The sequence below is a fragment of the Penicillium lagena genome, assembly GCF_028827675.1.
Source record: "Penicillium lagena strain IBT 129212 chromosome Unknown utg000003l_segment0_segment0, whole genome shotgun sequence".
In the NCBI taxonomy this organism is placed as follows: Eukaryota; Fungi; Ascomycota; class Eurotiomycetes; order Eurotiales; family Aspergillaceae; genus Penicillium; species Penicillium lagena.
The window spans coordinates 1226446-1245449 of NW_026623224.1; the positions used below are offsets into that span (position 1 = coordinate 1226446).

Sequence of the window (19004 nt, forward strand, 5' to 3'; positions counted from 1 at the left end):
TTAGGCAGGTGAAGGACATGACAGGCAGTCTCTTGACATCACCTCTATAGGCCAGCGAGCCGATCCGCACTGCCGTCAGAATCCCTCGACGTGCGTGCCCAGGCCCATCTCGCGCCCAACCTCTAGCACCTTCTTCCCCACCACCAGGTCCATGAGTCCCATGCCCACGCATTTGTAGATGACATTGCAATCCGGGCGCACGTCCAGCGCACCGCCTGGCCCCAGCGCCCCCAGTAAATCGCCCATTTCGGTCAACTGCTCCTCGTGGATCTGCGCGGTGATGAGCTCGCCTGCCTCCTCGAGACAAGCGGTCTTGGAGTCGACGTAGATCTTCCCACCCCCTGACAAGAGCGTGTCGGTATCAATCTCATGCATATGCGGCTTGTATGAGCCGATGAGGGAGATAAATCGCTGTTTCGGAGCAGCTTGGAGCGCAGAGAACGAGAAGTTGGGTGCAGGCGATGGAGTGCAGCTGAAGATCACGTCGCAAGCTGCTAGTTCTGCGGTGAGTCGGGCCTCGTAGTCATCCACGCCCTCCTTGGCGAGCGTAGCAAATTCCACATGCGAGTGACTCTGGCGCAGAGGAGCAATGACATCGCGCTCCGTTTCCTCCAGACGCTTCCAACCCCGGTTCACGAAGGTGATGCGACGGATCTGGTCCGGGTACAGCAACAGAGCCAGTCGGGCATGCCATTCCGCCTGGCGACCAGATCCGAAAATAAGAATGGTTTCTTTAGAGATTGCTGTACACCTCACGAAGAGGGTCATCGTGGCCAGCGCCGTGCGAAAGGCCGTCACTTCCGCCGCAGCGAGAAGACCCTGCAAGCGACCCTCTGGCGAGAAGACATTGATGACCCCACGAATCCCACTGCTGCTGACGGTGACAATCTTGATACCGGTGCTGGCAGTGTCGGAGACCGGCATGAATATGCAGGTGTTCTGATCTTTGGTGGTGAACACGGTGCGCAATGGCTGGTGGATGAGCTGCTCCGATGCCGGAGCTGTCGATTTGGACTCAGCAGAGATGGCAATCAGGGCTTCACCGAGTGCGGTGATGAGTCCATGGCTTTGTTTTTGAGTCAGGCTGCGGAAAATCTGGGCTACGTCTGGCTCGGAGAGGACGTGCATTTTGGATTGAGCGGGTATGGGGCTGGCCGGGTTGATGTGTCCGCGGCAGTTTGTGAATCAAGTTTTTTAGGTGGCAAACTTATTGTTGTCTGTGTCGATAGATGGTTGCGTCGGACAGATTCTCACAGTGGTCTTGCGCAAGGAGATGGGGTGTAGGAAATGTTCCGCACATCAGATGGACGATCCGCGGGTTATCTGGGCGGGGTGGAATCGTGGAGAATGCTACAACTATGATTTATTTACAATAATGATTCTACATACTCGGTATCCCATTAATCATAAGAATAAAGTTGGATTACTATCATCATCGGCAGCCATAACTCATGAGCAAACACGCTAACACCATCTATAGGATGCATCCCAAATGCAAAAATGCAATCAACCACAACAAAAAGAAACCACCAGTCGTCCGCAATGCAGCAAAAGCAAAAGAGAAACTAAAAAATTACGCTTCAGTTGCCGCCTCTGAGAATCATCCAGCATCGGCGCTTCAACTCGCTCATCATCGCCAGCTGGGACTCCTTGGTGCGCCCGACCGCCTCGGTATTCTCCATAGCCCGCCGCATGAGAAAACCCATGCACTCCTTGACGGATCCCCACGTCAGCAGCTTGTAGACATGAGGCGCCTCAAGCGGTGTGACACCGACAGCGGCTTCGGCGCTCTCGAAGCCCTGCACCAGCTCGCAGCTCACTTCGTCGGCCATGCCTTGCAGCTGGGCGTAGCTCAGATCCACGTCGTAGTTTTCGCCACGAGTCGCCTGCAGCATGCGCAGGGCGTGGGCCTTCTTCACAGATTCGCGGTTGTGCGTGGCGATGATGACGTTCACCGATGGCAGTTCCGTGGGGGTATCCTTCGCAGGAGGCTGCAGCATGGAGTTGTAGCGACGAGTCAGGAGAGCCTCGACAATCCCGTCGTAGCATACGTCTGTCTCCTCCTTCTCCGCCCAGATCAGATTCCTCGGCTCCGTCTTGAGATATGCACCGCGGACGAGCTTGACACCCAGCGTGTAGCCCTCGCGTCGGGAAGTCTCAAGGTGACGGGCCAGAGTGGCGGGTGTAGAGCGCAGGTAGGCCTGGTAGGTGCCGTAGAAAGTGGCGCGGCCCGGGGTCTTGGTGTTGCAGTATTTCTGGTACTTCATGATCCAAGCCTCGATGCCAGGTTGCACGGCTTGCTCCTCGGCGTCGACGAGCAGACGCACACCGCGGGCGACAGCCATATCACAGACTTTCTTGATCGAGACATCCATGAATTCAGTTGGTGGAGCTTCCTGCTGCAGCAGGCGGAGGGCGTCGATGCCCATTCCGGTGAATCTAAGTATCGCGTTAGACAGATAGTCCAGAAAGGTTGGAAGATGAACTTACTTCAAAGCAATGAAGTCGCCTTCATGGGCCATATCAACAGTGGCCAAAGTGCCATCCAGCCACATCTGGATCTCCGCGCGAGCAGCCTTCGCATCATACACCGCATCCTGGTTTTCGCCCACCAGAATCTCCCGCGCATATCCCAACAGAACACCACGGCAGCCCAGGGACTTGATATTCTGAATTGACTGCTGCACTTCGGCCTTGTTCTCGCCGGCATTAAACTGCTTGTAGATGGTGTGCTTGACCAGCATGTTCAGGAGCGGGTTCTTGGCGACATCCCACAGTGCGGTGCGTGGGTGCGCCAGGCGAGACAGGGTATATATGCATGGCTTGAGTAGGATGGGGGATGACGAAATAGACAACACCAGCAACGATCTCAACACGTTCGCCAGCGGCAACTTGGCCAGTGGCGCGGCGAGAGCCTGCCGCGGCGGCGGAGCGGGAGCAGGCGCGAGAGGCTGCCAGAGCGCGCTGGTCGCAGTGGCCGCAACCGAGGAGCGGGTGTTGCTCGTTTCACTGACAAACCTCTTGCCAGCCCGGCAGGGCGCAAGAAGGGAAGCGACCTGTGGGCGAGGTGCAGCTTTCATTACTAACTTTTGTGGCGGACGAATTATACTTGTGATGTAGGAGATGAGGAATAGAAAAGAACAGGAGTTCCAAAAAGGATTATGGTTGGTAGGAGGTTTGGTTGAGAGCCACGGTCGAGTGAACCTGATATGTAGGCCCAAGCAGGACTAGTTATCTACACTTGCTGGACAAGGGCCGGTGGCAACCGCCTGCCACCGGTACGGTCGGGGAGAGGGCGATGACACACAGGAACCACCCGTAGCTTCTGGCGCGGAAGATCGGGAAACGATGGCACTACGATGACCGACCGAGTATACCTCTCTGGCCGACTTGGATATTTTCCCCGGACCGCCAGGCGGATGGCCTGGTGCAGAAAGACTGCATGAACTGCCATCCTCATCCCCGCGGCCATGCTTATCTCACACCTGGTCTGTAGGGTGTCGGGGGCCCGAGTCCCTATACGGACGCGGCCCGGTTGGAGATTGGGTGATTGATAAGAATGGCAAAATGACCGGCCCGGTGGTGAGTGCGATGGGGGTCACGTGGAGACGGCTATTTTCGGCTGGTTGGTTTGATCACGAGGTTCCACAGCAGATCATGCTATGGGGTACGAGTATGATCATCACGGGCTATCTACTGAGTGTTGGTCAATTTTTGCTGTTCATCGGTGCAAGATATGGTGGAAATCACTCCAGACGAGGTTGATCCCTGTGCACCGGGACTCCCTCTCCTATAGGCTCCGCAGCGACCACCCACCCGCCGATCCGCAGCACTGAATCTCATCTTAAAACCAGCCACCAATCAAACCGCTCCCACCCCGGCCCGCTGGCCTTAAGCCTCACCCGTACCGGGAGACGACAGAGTATATACCGGCACCAGTGGCTGAAGTCACAATCATAATGTCATTATTGTAAACGTAATAATTACTATGTCACGACGAGAGTCCATCCTACCGATAGGACACGCCCCGAGCGAACCCTGGCGCCGAGGACAAGCGCCGATCGGGCTCCAGTTTCTCGGCCTGGACACCCCACAAATGGGGGGGGCACCTTTTCTAGAACGGGCGAAGTTTTCCATGCACATGTCTGGCTAGCCCTGATACTGATACGCCCCGTTTAGCCAAGAACCCATTGTAGGTACCCTCCGATCAGACCCGGATCCGGTAGGGGAGTCTCGTTTGTGTTTCTGCTTCCCCACAAGTCAGACTCATCGTTCTCGCCGTCTTTATCCCTCACACCCCTGGGGCATAATTCAGTGGCAACTGTTTCAACTCTCTTATTACGCGGGGGATCCAGTCCGGGGAACGAGAAGAATAAAAAGAGCACGCTCCACCCCGTTTTCCCAGTCAATTGGGTTCTAGGGACTGTTAAAGTTTTCTTCCCCCGTCTATCTTTTTTTCTTTCCCACACTCAGTCAGCGACCTACCTTCTGACACTTTTCAAAATTCCTGCCCACCATGGAGACATCACCGAAGGGTCTGGAGGAAGGCATATCAGCCACCCCTCTGGAGTACAATGACGAGAAATCGATGGGCCAGGTGGATCCCATGCCGAACTCGCAAACCCACCGTGGACTGAGCTCCCGGCACATCCAATTTCTGGCATTAGGTGGTTGTATTGGTACCGGCCTGTTCGTGGGAAGTGGTGCGTCGCTATCGACCGTTGGTCCTGGTAAGTGTCCTTCATGAACAATCGTTAGGGAGATGTGAGAGCTAACCTTCTTGGACTGGAAGCCCCCCTGCTCATGGGATACATCGTCATGTCGACTGTTGTATATTTTGTCATGAATATGCTAGGCGAAATGACAACCTACCTACCCGTCCAGGGAGTCTCCGTCCCGTATCTCATTAACCGCTTTACAGAGCCAAGTTTGGGGTTCGCCATTGGTAAGTCCTGTTGGTGGTGAGTGGTGGAGAACCGTTCTAACTATGTGGCCAGGGTACAACTATTGGTACTCCTTCTCAATGTTGCTAGCATCCGAAGTCACAGCCGCCGGATTGGTCATCCAGTATTGGCCAACCTCCGTAAGTGTGGGCGTGTGGATTGCAATTATCCTCGTGGGTAAGTAAATCACGTCGGGATGTATCTGCCTCTTATCTAACGGAACCCAGTGATTCTCGTTCTCAACATCGTTGCCGTCTCATGGTACGGCGAGGCGGAGTTCTGGTTTGCGTCTCTCAAGATCATCGCCATCATTGGTCTCATCATCCTGGGCGTGGTGCTTTTCTTCGGCGGCGGCCCGAACCATGACCGGCTTGGATTCCGATACTGGGAGCACCCGGGCGCTTTCAAGAAGGGATATCTCGTGTCCAATGTGAACACCAGCCGCTTTCTAGCCTTTTGGACTGCATTGATCAAGTCCGGATTCTCGTTCATTTTCTCGCCAGAACTCATCACCACCGCCGCTGGGGAGGCTGTCGCCCCGCGTCGCAACATTCCCAAGGCGACCAATCGCTTCATCTACCGTCTGTTTGCCTTTTACGTGCTCGGAAGCTTGGTCATCGGTGTGACTGTCGCTTACAACGACAAAAGCCTCCTTTCCGGTGTGGCCAGCGGTGGCTCTGGTGCTGGTGCTAGTCCGTTTGTCATTGGCATTCAGAACGCTGGTATCCATGGTCTGAACCATGTGATTAACGCTGTTATTTTGACATCTGCTTGGTCCTCGGGGAATTCCTGGGTGTACGCTGGATCTCGTACGTTGTATTCGCTTGCATGCGAGGGCCAGGCCCCGAAGGTGTTTACCCGCTGCAACAAGAATGGCGTGCCCTACGTGGCTGTTCTGATCACCTGGGCGATTGGCCTGCTCGCCTTTTTGAACCTGTCAAGTTCGGGAGCCGATGTTTTCTACTGGTTCACCAACATCACCACCGTGGGCGGGTTTATCTCCTGGGTCTTGGTGGGAGTTGCTTATCTGGTTTGTTGCCCTCCCTCATTTCGGTATGTTGTGCTGACCAGATACCTACAGCGTTTCCGAAGTGCCCTGCAGTTCCACGGGCTTCTTGAGTCCCGGCCATTTAAAACTCCCTTCCAGCCATGGGGGACGTACTATGCCATTTTGATGGTGGGGCTGCTGGCCATCACCAATGGCTACGCGGTGTTCTTCCCGGGCTCCTTCACGGCGTCGAGTTTTCTCGTGTCGTATATTGTTTTCGTCATCTTTTTCGTGCTCTATCTGGGCCATAAGTTTTGGTACAAGACGCCGTGGATGGTCAAGGCGTCCGAAGTTGATATCTTCTCTGGTAAAGAGGAGATTGACCGATTGAGTGAAGAGGATTTTGAGAGACAGCCGCGGAACTGGCTGCAGCGGGTGTGGTGGTGGATTGCATAGATAAAAGTGGACACTATAAATTTCTCCATAGATCACTAGAAGAATTTTCATTGCTCTCTAAAGAAGATGGCACCGTAAGAAGTATTTGGTACCTACTTCAGCCCCACAAGGTTAATCTCACCGGCCAACCACTCTTCAGTCCCGGCCCGGTTGTGCCACCCGGGAGCGCTGCCGGCCCTGCTCGCTCGCCGATGTGGGCCCGGCCACTTTTGTACTGGGTGATGTACTGGGTACCTTCAAGCCGGTGGTAGCCGGTACTTAGCATCGCCCACGGTTTTGTACCCCGCGTGCTTCTCCAACGGACGCATTCTTCTTCCTCTTCTTTACTTCTTTTCCTTCCCCTCTGCATCTTCCACAGTTTTGGTCCGTGGTTTATTGTACCGCAAATATCCAAGATGCAGTCGGTTCTCATGCGTGCCAGAGCTCCCTCCGTTGCGCGGTGGCAGTCGCTCACCTCGCGCGTGTCTCCAAGCTCGCGGACCTTGGGCACGTACGCAACTTTCAAGATTCCGCAGATTAACAACGAACCAAACGTAAGTTTTTTGTTTGGAAGCAATGACAATGTTGACTCTCTCTCTAATGATGGATTTTAGAAACACTATGTGCCTGGCTCACCGGACCGCAAGGGATTGGAAGATGCGCTCGCCGCCACCAAGAAGAATGCCCCGCACACCGTGCCTCTCGTGGTTGCAGGGAAGGAGGTAAGTGCTTGGTCGACGAAAAAGATACATGCAGCCATCTAACCCCATTGCCTACAGATTAAGAGCTCTCAGACCTTGACACAGACCAATCCTGCCACCCATGCTCCGCTCGCGACCTACTCTAATGCTTCCAAAGCTGATGTCCAGTCCGCCATTGACGCGGCTCTGGCTGCTCGCAAGTCCTGGGCGCAAACTCCCTTTGCAGAACGCGCCAGCATCTTCCTGAAGGCTGCTGATTTGATTGCGACCAAGTACCGTTATGAAATCATGGCTCTGACTATGCACGGCCAAGGCAAGAATGCCTGGCAGGCCGAGATTGACTCGGCTGCTGAGCTGGTCGATTTCTTCCGATTTGGCGTCAAGTACGCCGAGGAGCTGTATGCGCAGCAGCCTGTGCACCATGCGCCGGGAGTCTGGAAGTGAGTTCTTTTTTGCCCTCATGAAGACTACTTTTTGCTAAGTCTATACCAGCCGTCTTGAGTATCGTCCCCTGGAAGGCTTTGTCTATGCGGTCAGCCCGTTCAACTTCACTGCTATCGGTGGAAACCTGGCTGGCGCGCCCGCGTTGATGGGCAACGTTGTGGTGTGGAAGCCCTCGCCGTCCGCTATTGCCTCCAACTGGCTGGTCCACCAGATCCTGCTTGAAGCTGGGCTTCCCAAGGATGTCATCCAGTTCGTGCCTGGAGAGGCCGAAGAAGTGACCAGCACTGTCCTTAACCACCGTGATTTTGCTGCCCTCCACTTCACGGGCAGCACGGATGTCTTCCGAATGCTGTATGGCAAGATTTCTCAGGGTGTGGCGGATGGCAAATACCGCTCCTACCCTCGAATCGTCGGCGAGACTGGTGGCAAGAACTTCCATCTGGTCCACAAGTCGGCAGACGTCCGCAACGCGGTGGTCCAGACCGTGCGTGGTGCCTTTGAATTCCAGGGCCAGAAGTGCAGCGCCACTTCCCGCGTATACATTGCCTCTTCTATCGCAGACTCGTTCACGAAGCAGTTGGTCGAAGAGGTGCAGAAGCTGAACGTTGGAGAGCCGTCTGAGTTCACGAACTTCTGTGGCCCTGTCATCCACGAGGCCTCGTTCAACAAGCTTTCCGGTGTCATCGAGGAGGCGAAGAAGGACCCTGAGCTCGAGCTGCTGGCTGGCGGCACCTATGACTCCTCGAAGGGTTGGTACATCCAGCCCACCGTCTACCGCACCTCGAACCCAGACCACCCCCTTCTTTCGCGGGAGCTGTTTGGACCCGTCCTGGTGATTCATTCGTACAAGGATGCCACCGTGACGGACTTCACCAAGATCTGCGAGAAGATCGACAGCAGCAGCATCTACGGCCTGACGGGATCCGTGTTCGCGCAGGACCGCGGGGCCATCCAGGTTGCTGACGACGCTCTGCGCAACTCGGCCGGAAACTTCTACATTAACTGCAAGAGCACTGGTGCTGTTGTCGGCCAGCAGCCATTCGGTGGTGCTCGTGCCAGCGGCACGAACGACAAGGCTGGCAGTGCCAACTTGCTGTCGCGCTTTGTGAGCTTGCGCTCTGTCAAGGAGGAGTTCTGCCCTACCTACACCGTTGCCTATCCCAGCAACGCTAACTAGAATCATTTCTCCGCGTTGACATGGCATGTCTTATGATATACGGACACCATCTTGCATTTTACCCTTGGCGTTATGTTTCTCCCCCTAAACGGGAAATCCAGTGGATTGTTTCAGTGGCGGAAATGGTTTTCATGTATAAAATTCCATCCATAGTCGCAAAAATGGTCGATTTTCTCTATGTATTGCAATCAGCCGCACAATTTGTTAAGAGCTTTTGCATATTCTCCATAGCCTTCTTCGCAAACGCATCCATCTCATACTTCTTTCCTTTCCCCTGTGGACCCGCATCAAAGATCTCCATCGAGAACCAACCCCGAAACCCCGTCTTCAGCACTGCCCTAGCCACATCCTCAATGGGCAGATATCCCCCATCATACGGCATGGGTCTATAATCATGACTCCACCGCCCACGGGGTCTTAGTCCATCGATAGTCTTATCCTCTAGCGGCGGAGAGACCTTGTACGCATCCGAGATCTGGAGCAGGTAGATCTTATCCGCCGGCACGGAACGGGCGAGCTCGCACATGCTGGCTTCAAACCGCCTACGGAGCTCCTCTTGAGAAACATTTTCAATCAATCCAGACTGAGTGGTCGGATCGCCCCATTCGCTGCCGCCTGTCTGGAACGTGTCGAGACACAGTCCGACGTTCGGCTTGTCGACGGCTTGCACAACCTCCCAGACGTCTTTCCAGCCCGGTGCGTGCGTGGACCAGCACCAGTTCTCGTAGGCGAGCCGAAAGTTATGCTTGGCCAGCAAGTCGGCTAGTTCTCGGAGATCAGCGACAATGGTGTCGCGCGCCGTGGAGATTTTGGAGACAGGTGTATCAGTCGCGCCCACCTATATCCCCACAAACTATCATAAACAACCAATCTTTTGCGGAGATGAAAAAAAAGGAAGGAAATCAAGTACATACCTGTAATAAATCAGTTCCCACAACCTTCATAATCTCAATCCAGCCAAGCGCCCTCTTAAACGCGTCCTCCCTCTCCGGCGAGCCCTTAGCCCAGCCCTCGAAATTCGAAAATGGCTGCAACATCATGACCTTCAGTTGATTCGCATCGCACAATTTCCGGATCTCCCGCGCAACCGTCAGAAGCTCGGAGTAGTTCTCCGGCTCGATGGAGTGGTTTAGCACATGGGAGCCGTAGTCGAGTATGTCGGGGAAGGAGAGCTCGATGGCGACGAAGCCTGCTTGGGCGATTGCCTCAAGCTTGCGCGGGAGGCTGTCACTGGGGCTGCAGCCTATTGAGCAGGTGGCGTAGGAGAGGGGGATGCGTTGGAGGGAGGATAAGTCGATTTTGGACGCCATGTCTTTATTTTCGAGTCTGGTGATATTCTGGTGAAAAGAACGATCTGGTGGACTTTGCACAGTTGCCACGAGATATTAGGCCAGATTGGTAATTGAAATTGCGACTGAATTCAGTAGGAATACTGAGCTTCCTGTCTGTTTATTCTGCGTTCATCATGATGCAGTGGGGTTGTTTTTAGGGATGATTGCGCATGTCGTCAAGGTTGCATCATTCGTCTCATCAGAACAACCAATTCTCATATGCTTTGTATTTTAGCCGAACCACCTGAATCATCTCCGGAGAAAATGTTCCGTCCCGTTCTTTGTGCCTGGAATTCCACCCAGACCTTAAGGTGGTCGTCTCTCAAGAAATCCTGATTGGCCGCCATGATGTAACCTGGTCGTCTAGTAGCAACAACAACTCGGATTGCAGACCCGATTGCCACCACCGATTATTTGCTCAAGAGATAGATGTCTCCCACTTGATACTGAAACGCTCTGCTCTCGGCTAACCTGACCCTCCTATACCCTTCTGAAATAGCACATCCGAAGGACAAAATATCCAAAATGCCATCCGCAGACCCACTTCAGAGATTCAAGCGTATTGGGGTCGTGGGTGCTGGTAACATGGGCTCAATGATGACCTTTGCCTTCTCGGAGCTGGGGCTCGACGTCTCAGTCTGGGACGTCGAAAGGAAGAACGTCGATCAGATTATAGATTGGACCAAAAAAGCGAAAAACGTCAAAGGCAAGATCGAGGGTTTCTACAAGATCGAAGAGTTCACCAGGAGCCTTGAGGGTAAATCAGATCGAAAGCTATTCATCTTCTCTATCACACACGGCCAGCCCGCTGACTCGGTTTTGAGCATGATGAAACCGGACTTGAAAAAGGGTGATATTATTCTCGACGGAGGCAATGAGAACTACCGTCGGACTGAACGGCGTCAAAAAGAGTGTGCGGCTATTGGAGTCAGTTGGATCGGAATGGGGGTCTCTGGCGGATATCAGTCTGCACGGCATGGACCCAGTCTGTCCCCTGGTGGAGATGCCAAAGCGCTGGAGCTCGTCATGCCTCTGCTGGAGATGTATGCCGCCAAGGACCGCAAGACCGGCACGCCGTGCGTGACGCGGGTCGGCCCGGGAGGCTCAGGGCATTTTGTCAAGATGATCCATAACGGCATCGAGGGTGGCATGTTGTCGGTGCTGGCTGAGGCGTGGTCCTTTATGCACCACGGGCTGGGGATGGACTACGACCAGATTGGAAACGTCTTGATCAAGTGGAATGAAAGCGGCGAGCTGCGAAACAACTACCTCGTCCAGATTGGCGCCGATATGTTGAAGAGAAAGAGAACCACCCAGGGCGACTACAAGGGCGAAGGTGCCAGCCGAGACGATGGATACGTGTTGGACGACGTCCTCGACAAAGTGGTGCAGGACGATGATGGCACCGAAGGTACACCTTTCTGGTCGATCATGGACTCTGCAGCACGCCATGTGGCGTGCCCGACTCTTGCCGCGGCACATTATCTGCGAATCGCAAGTGGCAATCGCGAGGAGAGACTGCGCGCGTCCAAGAAGCTGCACATGCCTATTCCCAAGCCAATTGAGAAAACTCAGGACTACAAGAGCGTGATTGAGAATCTCCGTTGCGCGGTTTATTGTTCTTTTCTCGTGTCATTTTGTCAGGGCCTGGAGCTGATTGCTCGTGCGTCCGAGGACGAAGGCTGGGACATTGATCTCGGTCGGTGTCTGCAGATATGGCGCGCGGGCTGCATCATTCAGTCCGAGTACATTGCTGACATGTTGCAGCCCGCGCTGACGTCGAACAAGCGTCTCACCAACATGAAGTTCGTGGATGAGGTGGCCCGCGAACTGCACAAGAACTTTGATGCGCTAAAGGAGACCGTCATTGAGGCAACCCTATCGGATCAGTATATTCCCGCCATCTCGGCGAGCTTGGAGTATCTCAAGTATGAGGGGAGCATGGCACTGCCGACCAAGTTCATGGAGGGCCAATTGGACTACTTTGGTGCCCATGCCTACAACAAGCCGGGCATTCCTGGTGAAGATCCGGGTCCAGTCAAGAAAGGGCCACATCATTACGAGTGGAGGCCTGCGTAAGCTGGGAGAAGCTGTTGCCGATAGATCTAGCTGCAAAAAATTGTACACATTATGATGGTCCTTTCCTTAGGAATGAATGCCTCGCTCTAATTCATAGATCAGATCTGTGGATGCCTGCTGCCTCAGGCATTTAGGGCCCACCCCGCCACTTGGTCTGCGTGTAAATTCTGGTCTTCACCACATATTTCCGGTCGCAAGTTCGTTCACTTTTCTGAATCTCAAAAAGAATCCGCGACCTAGTTGGCCCGCAGAATGACTGCTCTCCCTGATACCTACGATGGTACGTGTATCCTGCCCGCCTCTCCCTCTCGAATGCCCCGCTGGGTTGATTTAGGCTGACAGATCCTCAATCTCACAGGCCCTGTGCCGATTGCTGTCATTGGCGGCACTGGTCTTCGCGAGCTGCCCGGCTTCACCCAAGTGGCCTCGCTGAACGTCTCGACGCCATGGGGCGCTCCTTCCTCCCCCATCACTATCCTCCACCACCAATGCCGACACAATCACAAGACCGTTGCCGTGGCTTTCCTCAGCCGGCACGGTCTGCACCACCAGATCGCACCGCATGAGGTTCCCGCTCGTGCCAACATTGCTGCCCTCCGCTCAATCGGCGTGCGCAGCATCATTGCCTTCTCCGCCGTCGGCAGTCTCCAGGAGGAGATCAAGCCGCGCGACTTTGTCATCCCGGACCAGGTGATTGATCGCACCAAGGGTGTGCGGCCATGGACCTACTTCGAGGGTGGTGTGGTTGCCCACGTCCCTTTCGGCGACCCGTTCGATGAGGGTATTGCCAAGGTCGTGCGCGAATGCGGACACAGTCTGGAGGGTGATGGTGTGGTTCTGCACGACCGCGGCACCCTGGTCTGCATGGGTATGTGACATTCTCCCCACTGACTTTCGAGTCGTCGCTAATATTCCAACCTTTGATACAATAGAGGGACCTCAGTTCTCCACCCGCGCCGAGAGCAACATGTACCGCTCCTTCGGCGGCAGCGTGATCAACATGTCCGCCCTCCCCGAGGGCAAGCTGGCCCGCGAGGCCGAGATCGCCTACCAGATGATCTGCATGTCCACGGACTATGACTGCTGGCATGCGACCACCGCCGACGTCACGGTGGAGATGGTTATGGGCAACATGAAGGCCAACGCCGACAATGCGCGTCGCTTCGTGACGGCCGTTCTCGATGCCCTTGCCGAGGATGTGAACGCCGATCTTGTCCAGGCCAAGCACCTTGCTGGGTCGATTAAGTTTGGTGTCAGCACGCCTCTGGAGCAATGGAGCTCGGAGGCCCGGAAGAAGATCGATTGGTTGTTCCCGGGCTACTTTTGATGTGGACCGTTTACGAACGTATGGTTTTCGGGGATTTTTGGGTTTGTGGATATATGTTTGATGAGTATATCTTCTTGATAGATACTTTATGGATAGAATGCCCTTTGCAGGGCAAATGAATATGGCATGACTATGACGGCAATCGGCCTCAGTTGTAATTGCTGTGTTATGCTACTATAATTTCACCTGTCAAACCGGTTGAAATTCCATCCTTCCATATGCCCCCGACGCTCATCCCCCGGTCCCATAGATCCCAGGCCCCAGAGCCTCGGATCCCGCCAGTGTCAGCCCCGTCATGCTCATCACATCAAATGGGAGCTGGAAAGAGTTCCAAGCAGAACCGCAGAACTCAAACGAATGTTATGGAGAAGACATGAATCATTCGACCACGCTGAACAGTCACAAGGTATCATTTGCAGCAAGGCTAAGCTAACTCCGAGATACGATGTTTGAATGCTGGGATCGATACCGTTTGACCTGAGCAGCGGAGCACGATAATCAATGGTCATGCAGGTGCATATAACGCAGTAGCCACTGGTGCTACTAGAGTAAGCACTGACCAGGTCTCAGAAAACTGAAAAGAAAAGGTAGGAGAGAGAGGGGGGAGGGAGACGACCAGTTTAGAAGACAAAAGCGAGAAGAAAGCATTACTATAAACAAAATCCTGCATGAGAGGCGTTAGACACCCCCAGGCCACAAAGCAAACGGAGATACATCTTAGCACCTTCTCGCCTGGCAGGGCAAGAAGACAGCATTGTACACACGGAGGATAATAAGGAGGTTGGTTTTCTGATTTAGAAACGAGAAGTTACATTGTTTGACAATTTAGAGACAGCAACGGCCAAATTAATATAGCTTCATACCAGTGCATCAGAAAAGGCAAATAAGAAAGCAGTTTCTATTAAATCATCTTGAATTATACCAACATTAGTTCAAGCCCAAAAAGAAAGGAAGGAAGCTGGCAGAGCAAAGCTGAATAGCGAGAGGAATGATCGCGTTGTTTGCATCCGAGTAGGGACCGGGTTTGATTGTCCAGCCCCAAGGAGCTCCGACGGCGAAATATATCATAGCTAGACCATGCCATGTCAGTGTATCCGCGATAGAGTTACAAACAAGAAGTACAGCGAGAACTTACCAGCTGATATGACAAGACAAATTGCCCAAGTCCACTTGAACTTCTGGACCATCTTGTCCAACCCAATGTAGAACCCAGTTGGACCGGGTTCCTTGGCGGTAGAGGCCCACTCGATATTGATACTGAATGCGTGGCAGAGGAGGGCCTTGGCACAATTCAAACTGATACCGCTGAAGTAAATGATCAGGAAGGGAAGCCACTTCAGAGCATTCAACAGGGCCCTCCAGAATGTTACTTCCTTCAGCTGGTGCCGAACCATGCTGAAGGCAACAGAGGCAAAGCCATTGAAGACAACTACCAAAGAGCACCAGATACCCCACGATGGAAGATAGTAATGGTCGATTTCGGAGTTGAAAAGACCGACTAGGAAGTAGTTGACAGTTGCCAACAGCATGCCTGCCGCAAGGGCGTAATCTGGGACAGGTTAGCGTGTCTCGTTGGGCAAGATTCCTGACAGCCTTACAGGTGAAAATATAGGATATGATGGTAACTTTGCTTGTAATAGGCATGTTGCTCCAAAGAAAGCGCAGGAAGAGCCTCGTCACTGGACCCCTGTAGAACCATTGGTAGCTAATTTATAGGTGTTAGCATGCAACACCTTGATAGGTTGAGTAAAGCTAGTATCACTCACAAGGGATGGAAGACCAGCTCATTACAACCGTAGGCGTATTTCTCCCACCGAGTCAACTCGTCGTATAGTGTGAGAGACACGCCTTCCTTAAAGCCACCGTTGTGGTAGGTCGCCAGACGGACCACCATGCCTTGCATCTGCAAGCGAAGACTGATATCAAAATCTTCCGAGACATGTGCATCAGACCACCACTTTGTCTGGCCGTCCTTTGGATCGACAAATTCAATACTCTGCAGAGCCTTCCATCGAAGAAAAGCATTGTGACCCACAAAGGGAGAAACATCGCCAGAGCCAACACCATATTTGATAGCAGTGTAGACGACGTTTGTGAAGTATGCAACTATCAAAAGGGTGAGACAGAATGGAAACAAGCCAAGATCGGGGAAGTGGGAGACACGTACTGCCGTTCTCGAACGTGTTGTGAACAACTTGCATAACACCTGATCCATGCTGGAGAATCGCCACTTCAGGACTCTCATGCATCTCCAACGCACCGTAGAGAAGAGAGTCAACGGGAACTCGTGTATCGCAATCAATGCTGTAAAGAATATTTAGTGATTGAATGAATATACTGCAGAATAGACTTACAGTAGGATAATCTCCCCGATGCGAATATTGCCCTCGGCCCCTAGGGTTTGTTAGTGGACTTCCAGGAGTTGTGTTTTCAAAAACTGACAGGTGCGACCTTCATCAGCAGCGAGCATGTTATCGAGCGCCTGCTGGTATAGCCGATCATCGTCATCGACCGTGATATCCTCCATGGCACAACCTCGCTGTTGAATATCTAATTGTGTGAGACGAGCTAGCTCATCCTCAACACGGTTTGAGAAGGCAAGACCGTAATTCATGTTACTGGCTTTCTTGAATTTGCCTTTACGTTCAAATCCAATCTTGTTAGCCAAGGCTTGAGGCGTTTCAAGATCATCCTCTTTCTCAGTATTCAGGTCCTCGCCAGCAGGCTTGGACTTGCGGAACCATCCCAAGCATGACCGGCTTTGCTTCTTTGTTTTTTTGTTTGGCAAACGTGCCGTGTATCCAATTCCGTTTTCTCGGTAGTACTGCCTTCGTGCCTCCGCGAGCTCTGGCTGGATGCATTGCATGCCGTCATCATTGATAAAGACAGAGGCGGTTCCTCCTTGTTCTTCATAGTATTGGACGGCGGCAAGGACACTCATCATTGTTGGCACAATGACACTGTGCAGTTCGAATTAGTATCTAACGTCGAAGGAAGTCAAGCCAGCTTACCCTTTGAGACCTTCCTTATAAACAGGCATTTGGATTGTAACATGGGGCAACTCATAATCTCGGTGTGCCTTGGGGTTGGGTTTGATGGCCGAATGAAACTTGGAGTTCTTGAGACAAAATCCGGCGGGTAGAAAGAGCTGGAAGACACTGGTGACCAAGACGATGAAAAAGAACTAGAAGCTGTCAGTATACTCCAAAATGAGATAGAAAAGACCCATACCAACGAAAATAAACCAAGTGGCGGGATTGTCGCGGCCTGAAGAATCTCAATAAGCGGCAGATCAAAACGTAAATAAGCGAAGAGCCTACCAAAGCAAAACGAATATAACCACCATCCCAGCTGTATTCATTTATCAACTGCGGACTATAGTTAGTTAGATGCACAAAGATAAGATTCCAGAAGACTCACTCTGGATACGCCAAGTGCTTGTGTCAGGATAACCAGCATGATTGCCAGACTGATCTTGACGGCATGAACTCGGAGTGTTGGCCTGGGAGCTGAGTTGCTTTCCAAATCTGGAGCGTCAGCGTCATCTTTTTCTTCCAATGCGACAGCTCTGCTATAGATCTCATGTTTCTCATCTAGCGCGCCGCGGACAGGGGTGGAGGGAATGTTGCTGTCGGCCTTCGTTGATCGCAGCATATCCGAACTGTTGAAATCCATTGGGGAAGAACGCCCGGAGATGCGAGGAGTAGTCGATGTCGAAATTCGAGGGCCCTGGTAGTTATCGTCATGCTTAGCAGAAAGCAAAAAACCTCCAGGTGAAAAACTCACTCTTCCACCAAGCTGTTTCTCAACATCAAATGCTACGTTTAGAATAGCACTTGCATCGTGAGACCAGATCAGGACCACACGCTCTTGTATAACAATACATGCTCGTGAGAAATGGACCAACGCAGGGTCCACATCGCTAAGAGAGGCCACAATTGGGATACGTGCGCTGGTGCTGTCAACAATGAGACTTTTCTGACCCGGAGTGATGGTGTCGATTATGGCGGTAGTTAATCTGGAAGACATGGCCACTGCGGCCGTTTCGTTCAACCTAAAGATCGCATCTGCCAGCAGGGGAGACACTTCTGCGGGGAAGAAGGAATATCCTCGGTCTGGGATCTTAACTGCGACGCAAGTTGAAGACAAGCCTTGCGACCGAGAATTGCCCTGCGCCTCGTCGAACCAGCCGAGAAGGGTTGCTCTTCGAGCCAAATACTGTGACATCTGTACAAATTAAGACATGCCGTGAAGCGAGCCAACTTGAGATTAAATCAGAACATACCGCGATAGGATCATCATCTTCTTCGTTTTCAGAGATTGCGTGCGAGACCAAGGAATGAGCCACAGATGGCGTCCCTCGTCGAGAGCGCGAGCTTGCGCGCGGAACAGCCATGGGAGACAAGACTCGTGCGACCTCAGCAGTATCTAGACGGGGAGTTGAGGATCGAGAGGAAATGTACACAACTTCAGTTCGGCCTTCATTCTCAATAGAGTCATCGCCTGCTGGAAGCGGCCAATGTTCTGGCTTAGATGGTCCATTGGAAAGGTCGCCGTCTTGCGGATTGACATCCATTGTAAACCGCGACTGTGTTGAGAAGAGACGTGCACGGAGATTGTCACAAAAGGTGCTCTGGCGGATATCAATGGGCTTCTTTCATATCTTACAGGCGAGACAGGTGGGTAAAAAAGGAACTCGGAATATAAAGATATACACAGCTAGGAAATCGTGAACACGAAAAAAAAGTAGAAGATACCGACAAGGACAGCACTCCCTGGTCTAGACCCGAACATACAAAGCGGCAAACCGACGGTCATCGCCGATACATTTGATTTAGAATATAACAGGCGACACGACTGCGCCAGCAAGCGCTATTGAATGTGGCACTTGCAAGTTGTGCTGAGCCAACTCTCGTTTCCATAGGAAAGGCCCAATCGTCGAAGAGGATAGCCTCACGGCCCTATGCTAGAGCGGTGCCTTAGACAGTGTGGATCAGGCTGGACTTCAGCGGATCCACGGACACAGCTTCAGTATTCGCGTAATTGAGCTTGTATTAGATGGTTAGTAGAATCCAGTCTCGGTCACACCGAGTTGACAGCGCATACGAGTAAGCGCTATGTGAGCCATTCGGCCGGTGAAAGGTGTACCTGGAACGGTGCAAACAGACTCCACGGGTAATTTTGGGCGAGCCTGAAGCGCTCTGGTACTTTTGTCCAGAACCCCCTGGGAGTTTTGCCGTGATAAGTGGCTTATCGGGCTGTTGATTGGTGCTCGGGTCTCTCACCCCGGCGGACCGACCCTGGCTGAAATCTAGACTAAAGCTGGCTGTATTAGCGGCCCGCACCTTTGAGCTTGTTATTCTAATGTCCTTCCAGAACCGGTAGTAGTGCTTGATAACAACTATATTTTTGGCTGGTGAAGATAAGTGATTTATTTTTGCCAGTCAGACTTGCAGCTCTACAGAATAATCAATCATACATCATTTTACCCGACAACATGTAATGCGCCTCCACACCATGGCAAGTTTGGCGTGCAGAAAAATCGTATCAGTATTCAAAAGAGAACTAAAGAACTAGTA

The 19004-nt window shown here is 52.7% G+C and overlaps 8 protein-coding genes across 8 annotated transcripts; 4 read left to right on the forward strand and 4 right to left on the reverse strand.

Annotated features, from left to right (window-relative positions):
- Positions 1-75: 75 nt before the first annotated feature.
- On the reverse strand, positions 76-1128 carry N7510_005649 (putative proline utilization protein PrnX; the record flags this gene model as incomplete). Its single annotated transcript, XM_056977575.1, has 1 exon — positions 76-1128. The coding sequence occupies one exon, from the start codon at positions 1126-1128 to the stop codon at positions 76-78; it is 1053 nt and encodes a 350-aa protein (XP_056833607.1).
- Positions 1129-1580: 452 nt separating this feature from the next.
- On the reverse strand, positions 1581-3080 carry N7510_005650 (proline dehydrogenase family protein; the record flags this gene model as incomplete). The annotated part of the gene is made up of 2 exons (XM_056977576.1): positions 1581-2439; positions 2491-3080. The coding sequence occupies 2 exons, from the start codon at positions 3078-3080 to the stop codon at positions 1581-1583; spliced, it is 1449 nt and encodes a 482-aa protein (XP_056833608.1).
- Positions 3081-4516: 1436 nt separating this feature from the next.
- Positions 4517-6387, forward strand: N7510_005651 (uncharacterized protein; the record flags this gene model as incomplete). Its single annotated transcript, XM_056977577.1, has 5 exons — positions 4517-4730; positions 4793-4945; positions 4998-5120; positions 5171-5973; positions 6025-6387. The coding sequence occupies 5 exons, from the start codon at positions 4517-4519 to the stop codon at positions 6385-6387; spliced, it is 1656 nt and encodes a 551-aa protein (XP_056833609.1).
- Positions 6388-6782: 395 nt separating this feature from the next.
- On the forward strand, positions 6783-8688 carry prnC (delta-1-pyrroline-5-carboxylate dehydrogenase prnC; the record flags this gene model as incomplete). The annotated part of the gene is made up of 4 exons (XM_056977578.1): positions 6783-6920; positions 6981-7088; positions 7146-7507; positions 7560-8688. The coding sequence occupies 4 exons, from the start codon at positions 6783-6785 to the stop codon at positions 8686-8688; spliced, it is 1737 nt and encodes a 578-aa protein (XP_056833610.1).
- A 175-nt stretch (positions 8689-8863) lies between these two features.
- Positions 8864-9998, reverse strand: N7510_005653 (sugar phosphate isomerase/epimerase family protein; the record flags this gene model as incomplete). The annotated part of the gene is made up of 2 exons (XM_056977579.1): positions 8864-9526; positions 9603-9998. The coding sequence occupies 2 exons, from the start codon at positions 9996-9998 to the stop codon at positions 8864-8866; spliced, it is 1059 nt and encodes a 352-aa protein (XP_056833611.1).
- A 546-nt stretch (positions 9999-10544) lies between these two features.
- On the forward strand, positions 10545-12098 carry N7510_005654 (6-phosphogluconate dehydrogenase, decarboxylating; the record flags this gene model as incomplete). The annotated part of the gene is made up of 1 exon (XM_056977580.1): positions 10545-12098. The coding sequence occupies one exon, from the start codon at positions 10545-10547 to the stop codon at positions 12096-12098; it is 1554 nt and encodes a 517-aa protein (XP_056833612.1).
- Positions 12099-12350: 252 nt separating this feature from the next.
- Positions 12351-13425, forward strand: N7510_005655 (S-methyl-5-thioadenosine phosphorylase; the record flags this gene model as incomplete). Its single annotated transcript, XM_056977581.1, has 3 exons — positions 12351-12378; positions 12457-12966; positions 13031-13425. The coding sequence occupies 3 exons, from the start codon at positions 12351-12353 to the stop codon at positions 13423-13425; spliced, it is 933 nt and encodes a 310-aa protein (XP_056833613.1).
- Positions 13426-14352: 927 nt separating this feature from the next.
- On the reverse strand, positions 14353-18001 carry N7510_005656 (uncharacterized protein; the record flags this gene model as incomplete). Its single annotated transcript, XM_056977582.1, has 13 exons — positions 14353-14495; positions 14561-14974; positions 15024-15130; positions 15192-15531; positions 15593-15729; positions 15780-15819; positions 15868-16385; positions 16437-16609; positions 16657-16692; positions 16746-16793; positions 16846-17154; positions 17212-17652; positions 17711-18001. The coding sequence occupies 13 exons, from the start codon at positions 17999-18001 to the stop codon at positions 14353-14355; spliced, it is 2997 nt and encodes a 998-aa protein (XP_056833614.1).
- Between the last annotated feature and the right edge of the window lie 1003 nt (positions 18002-19004).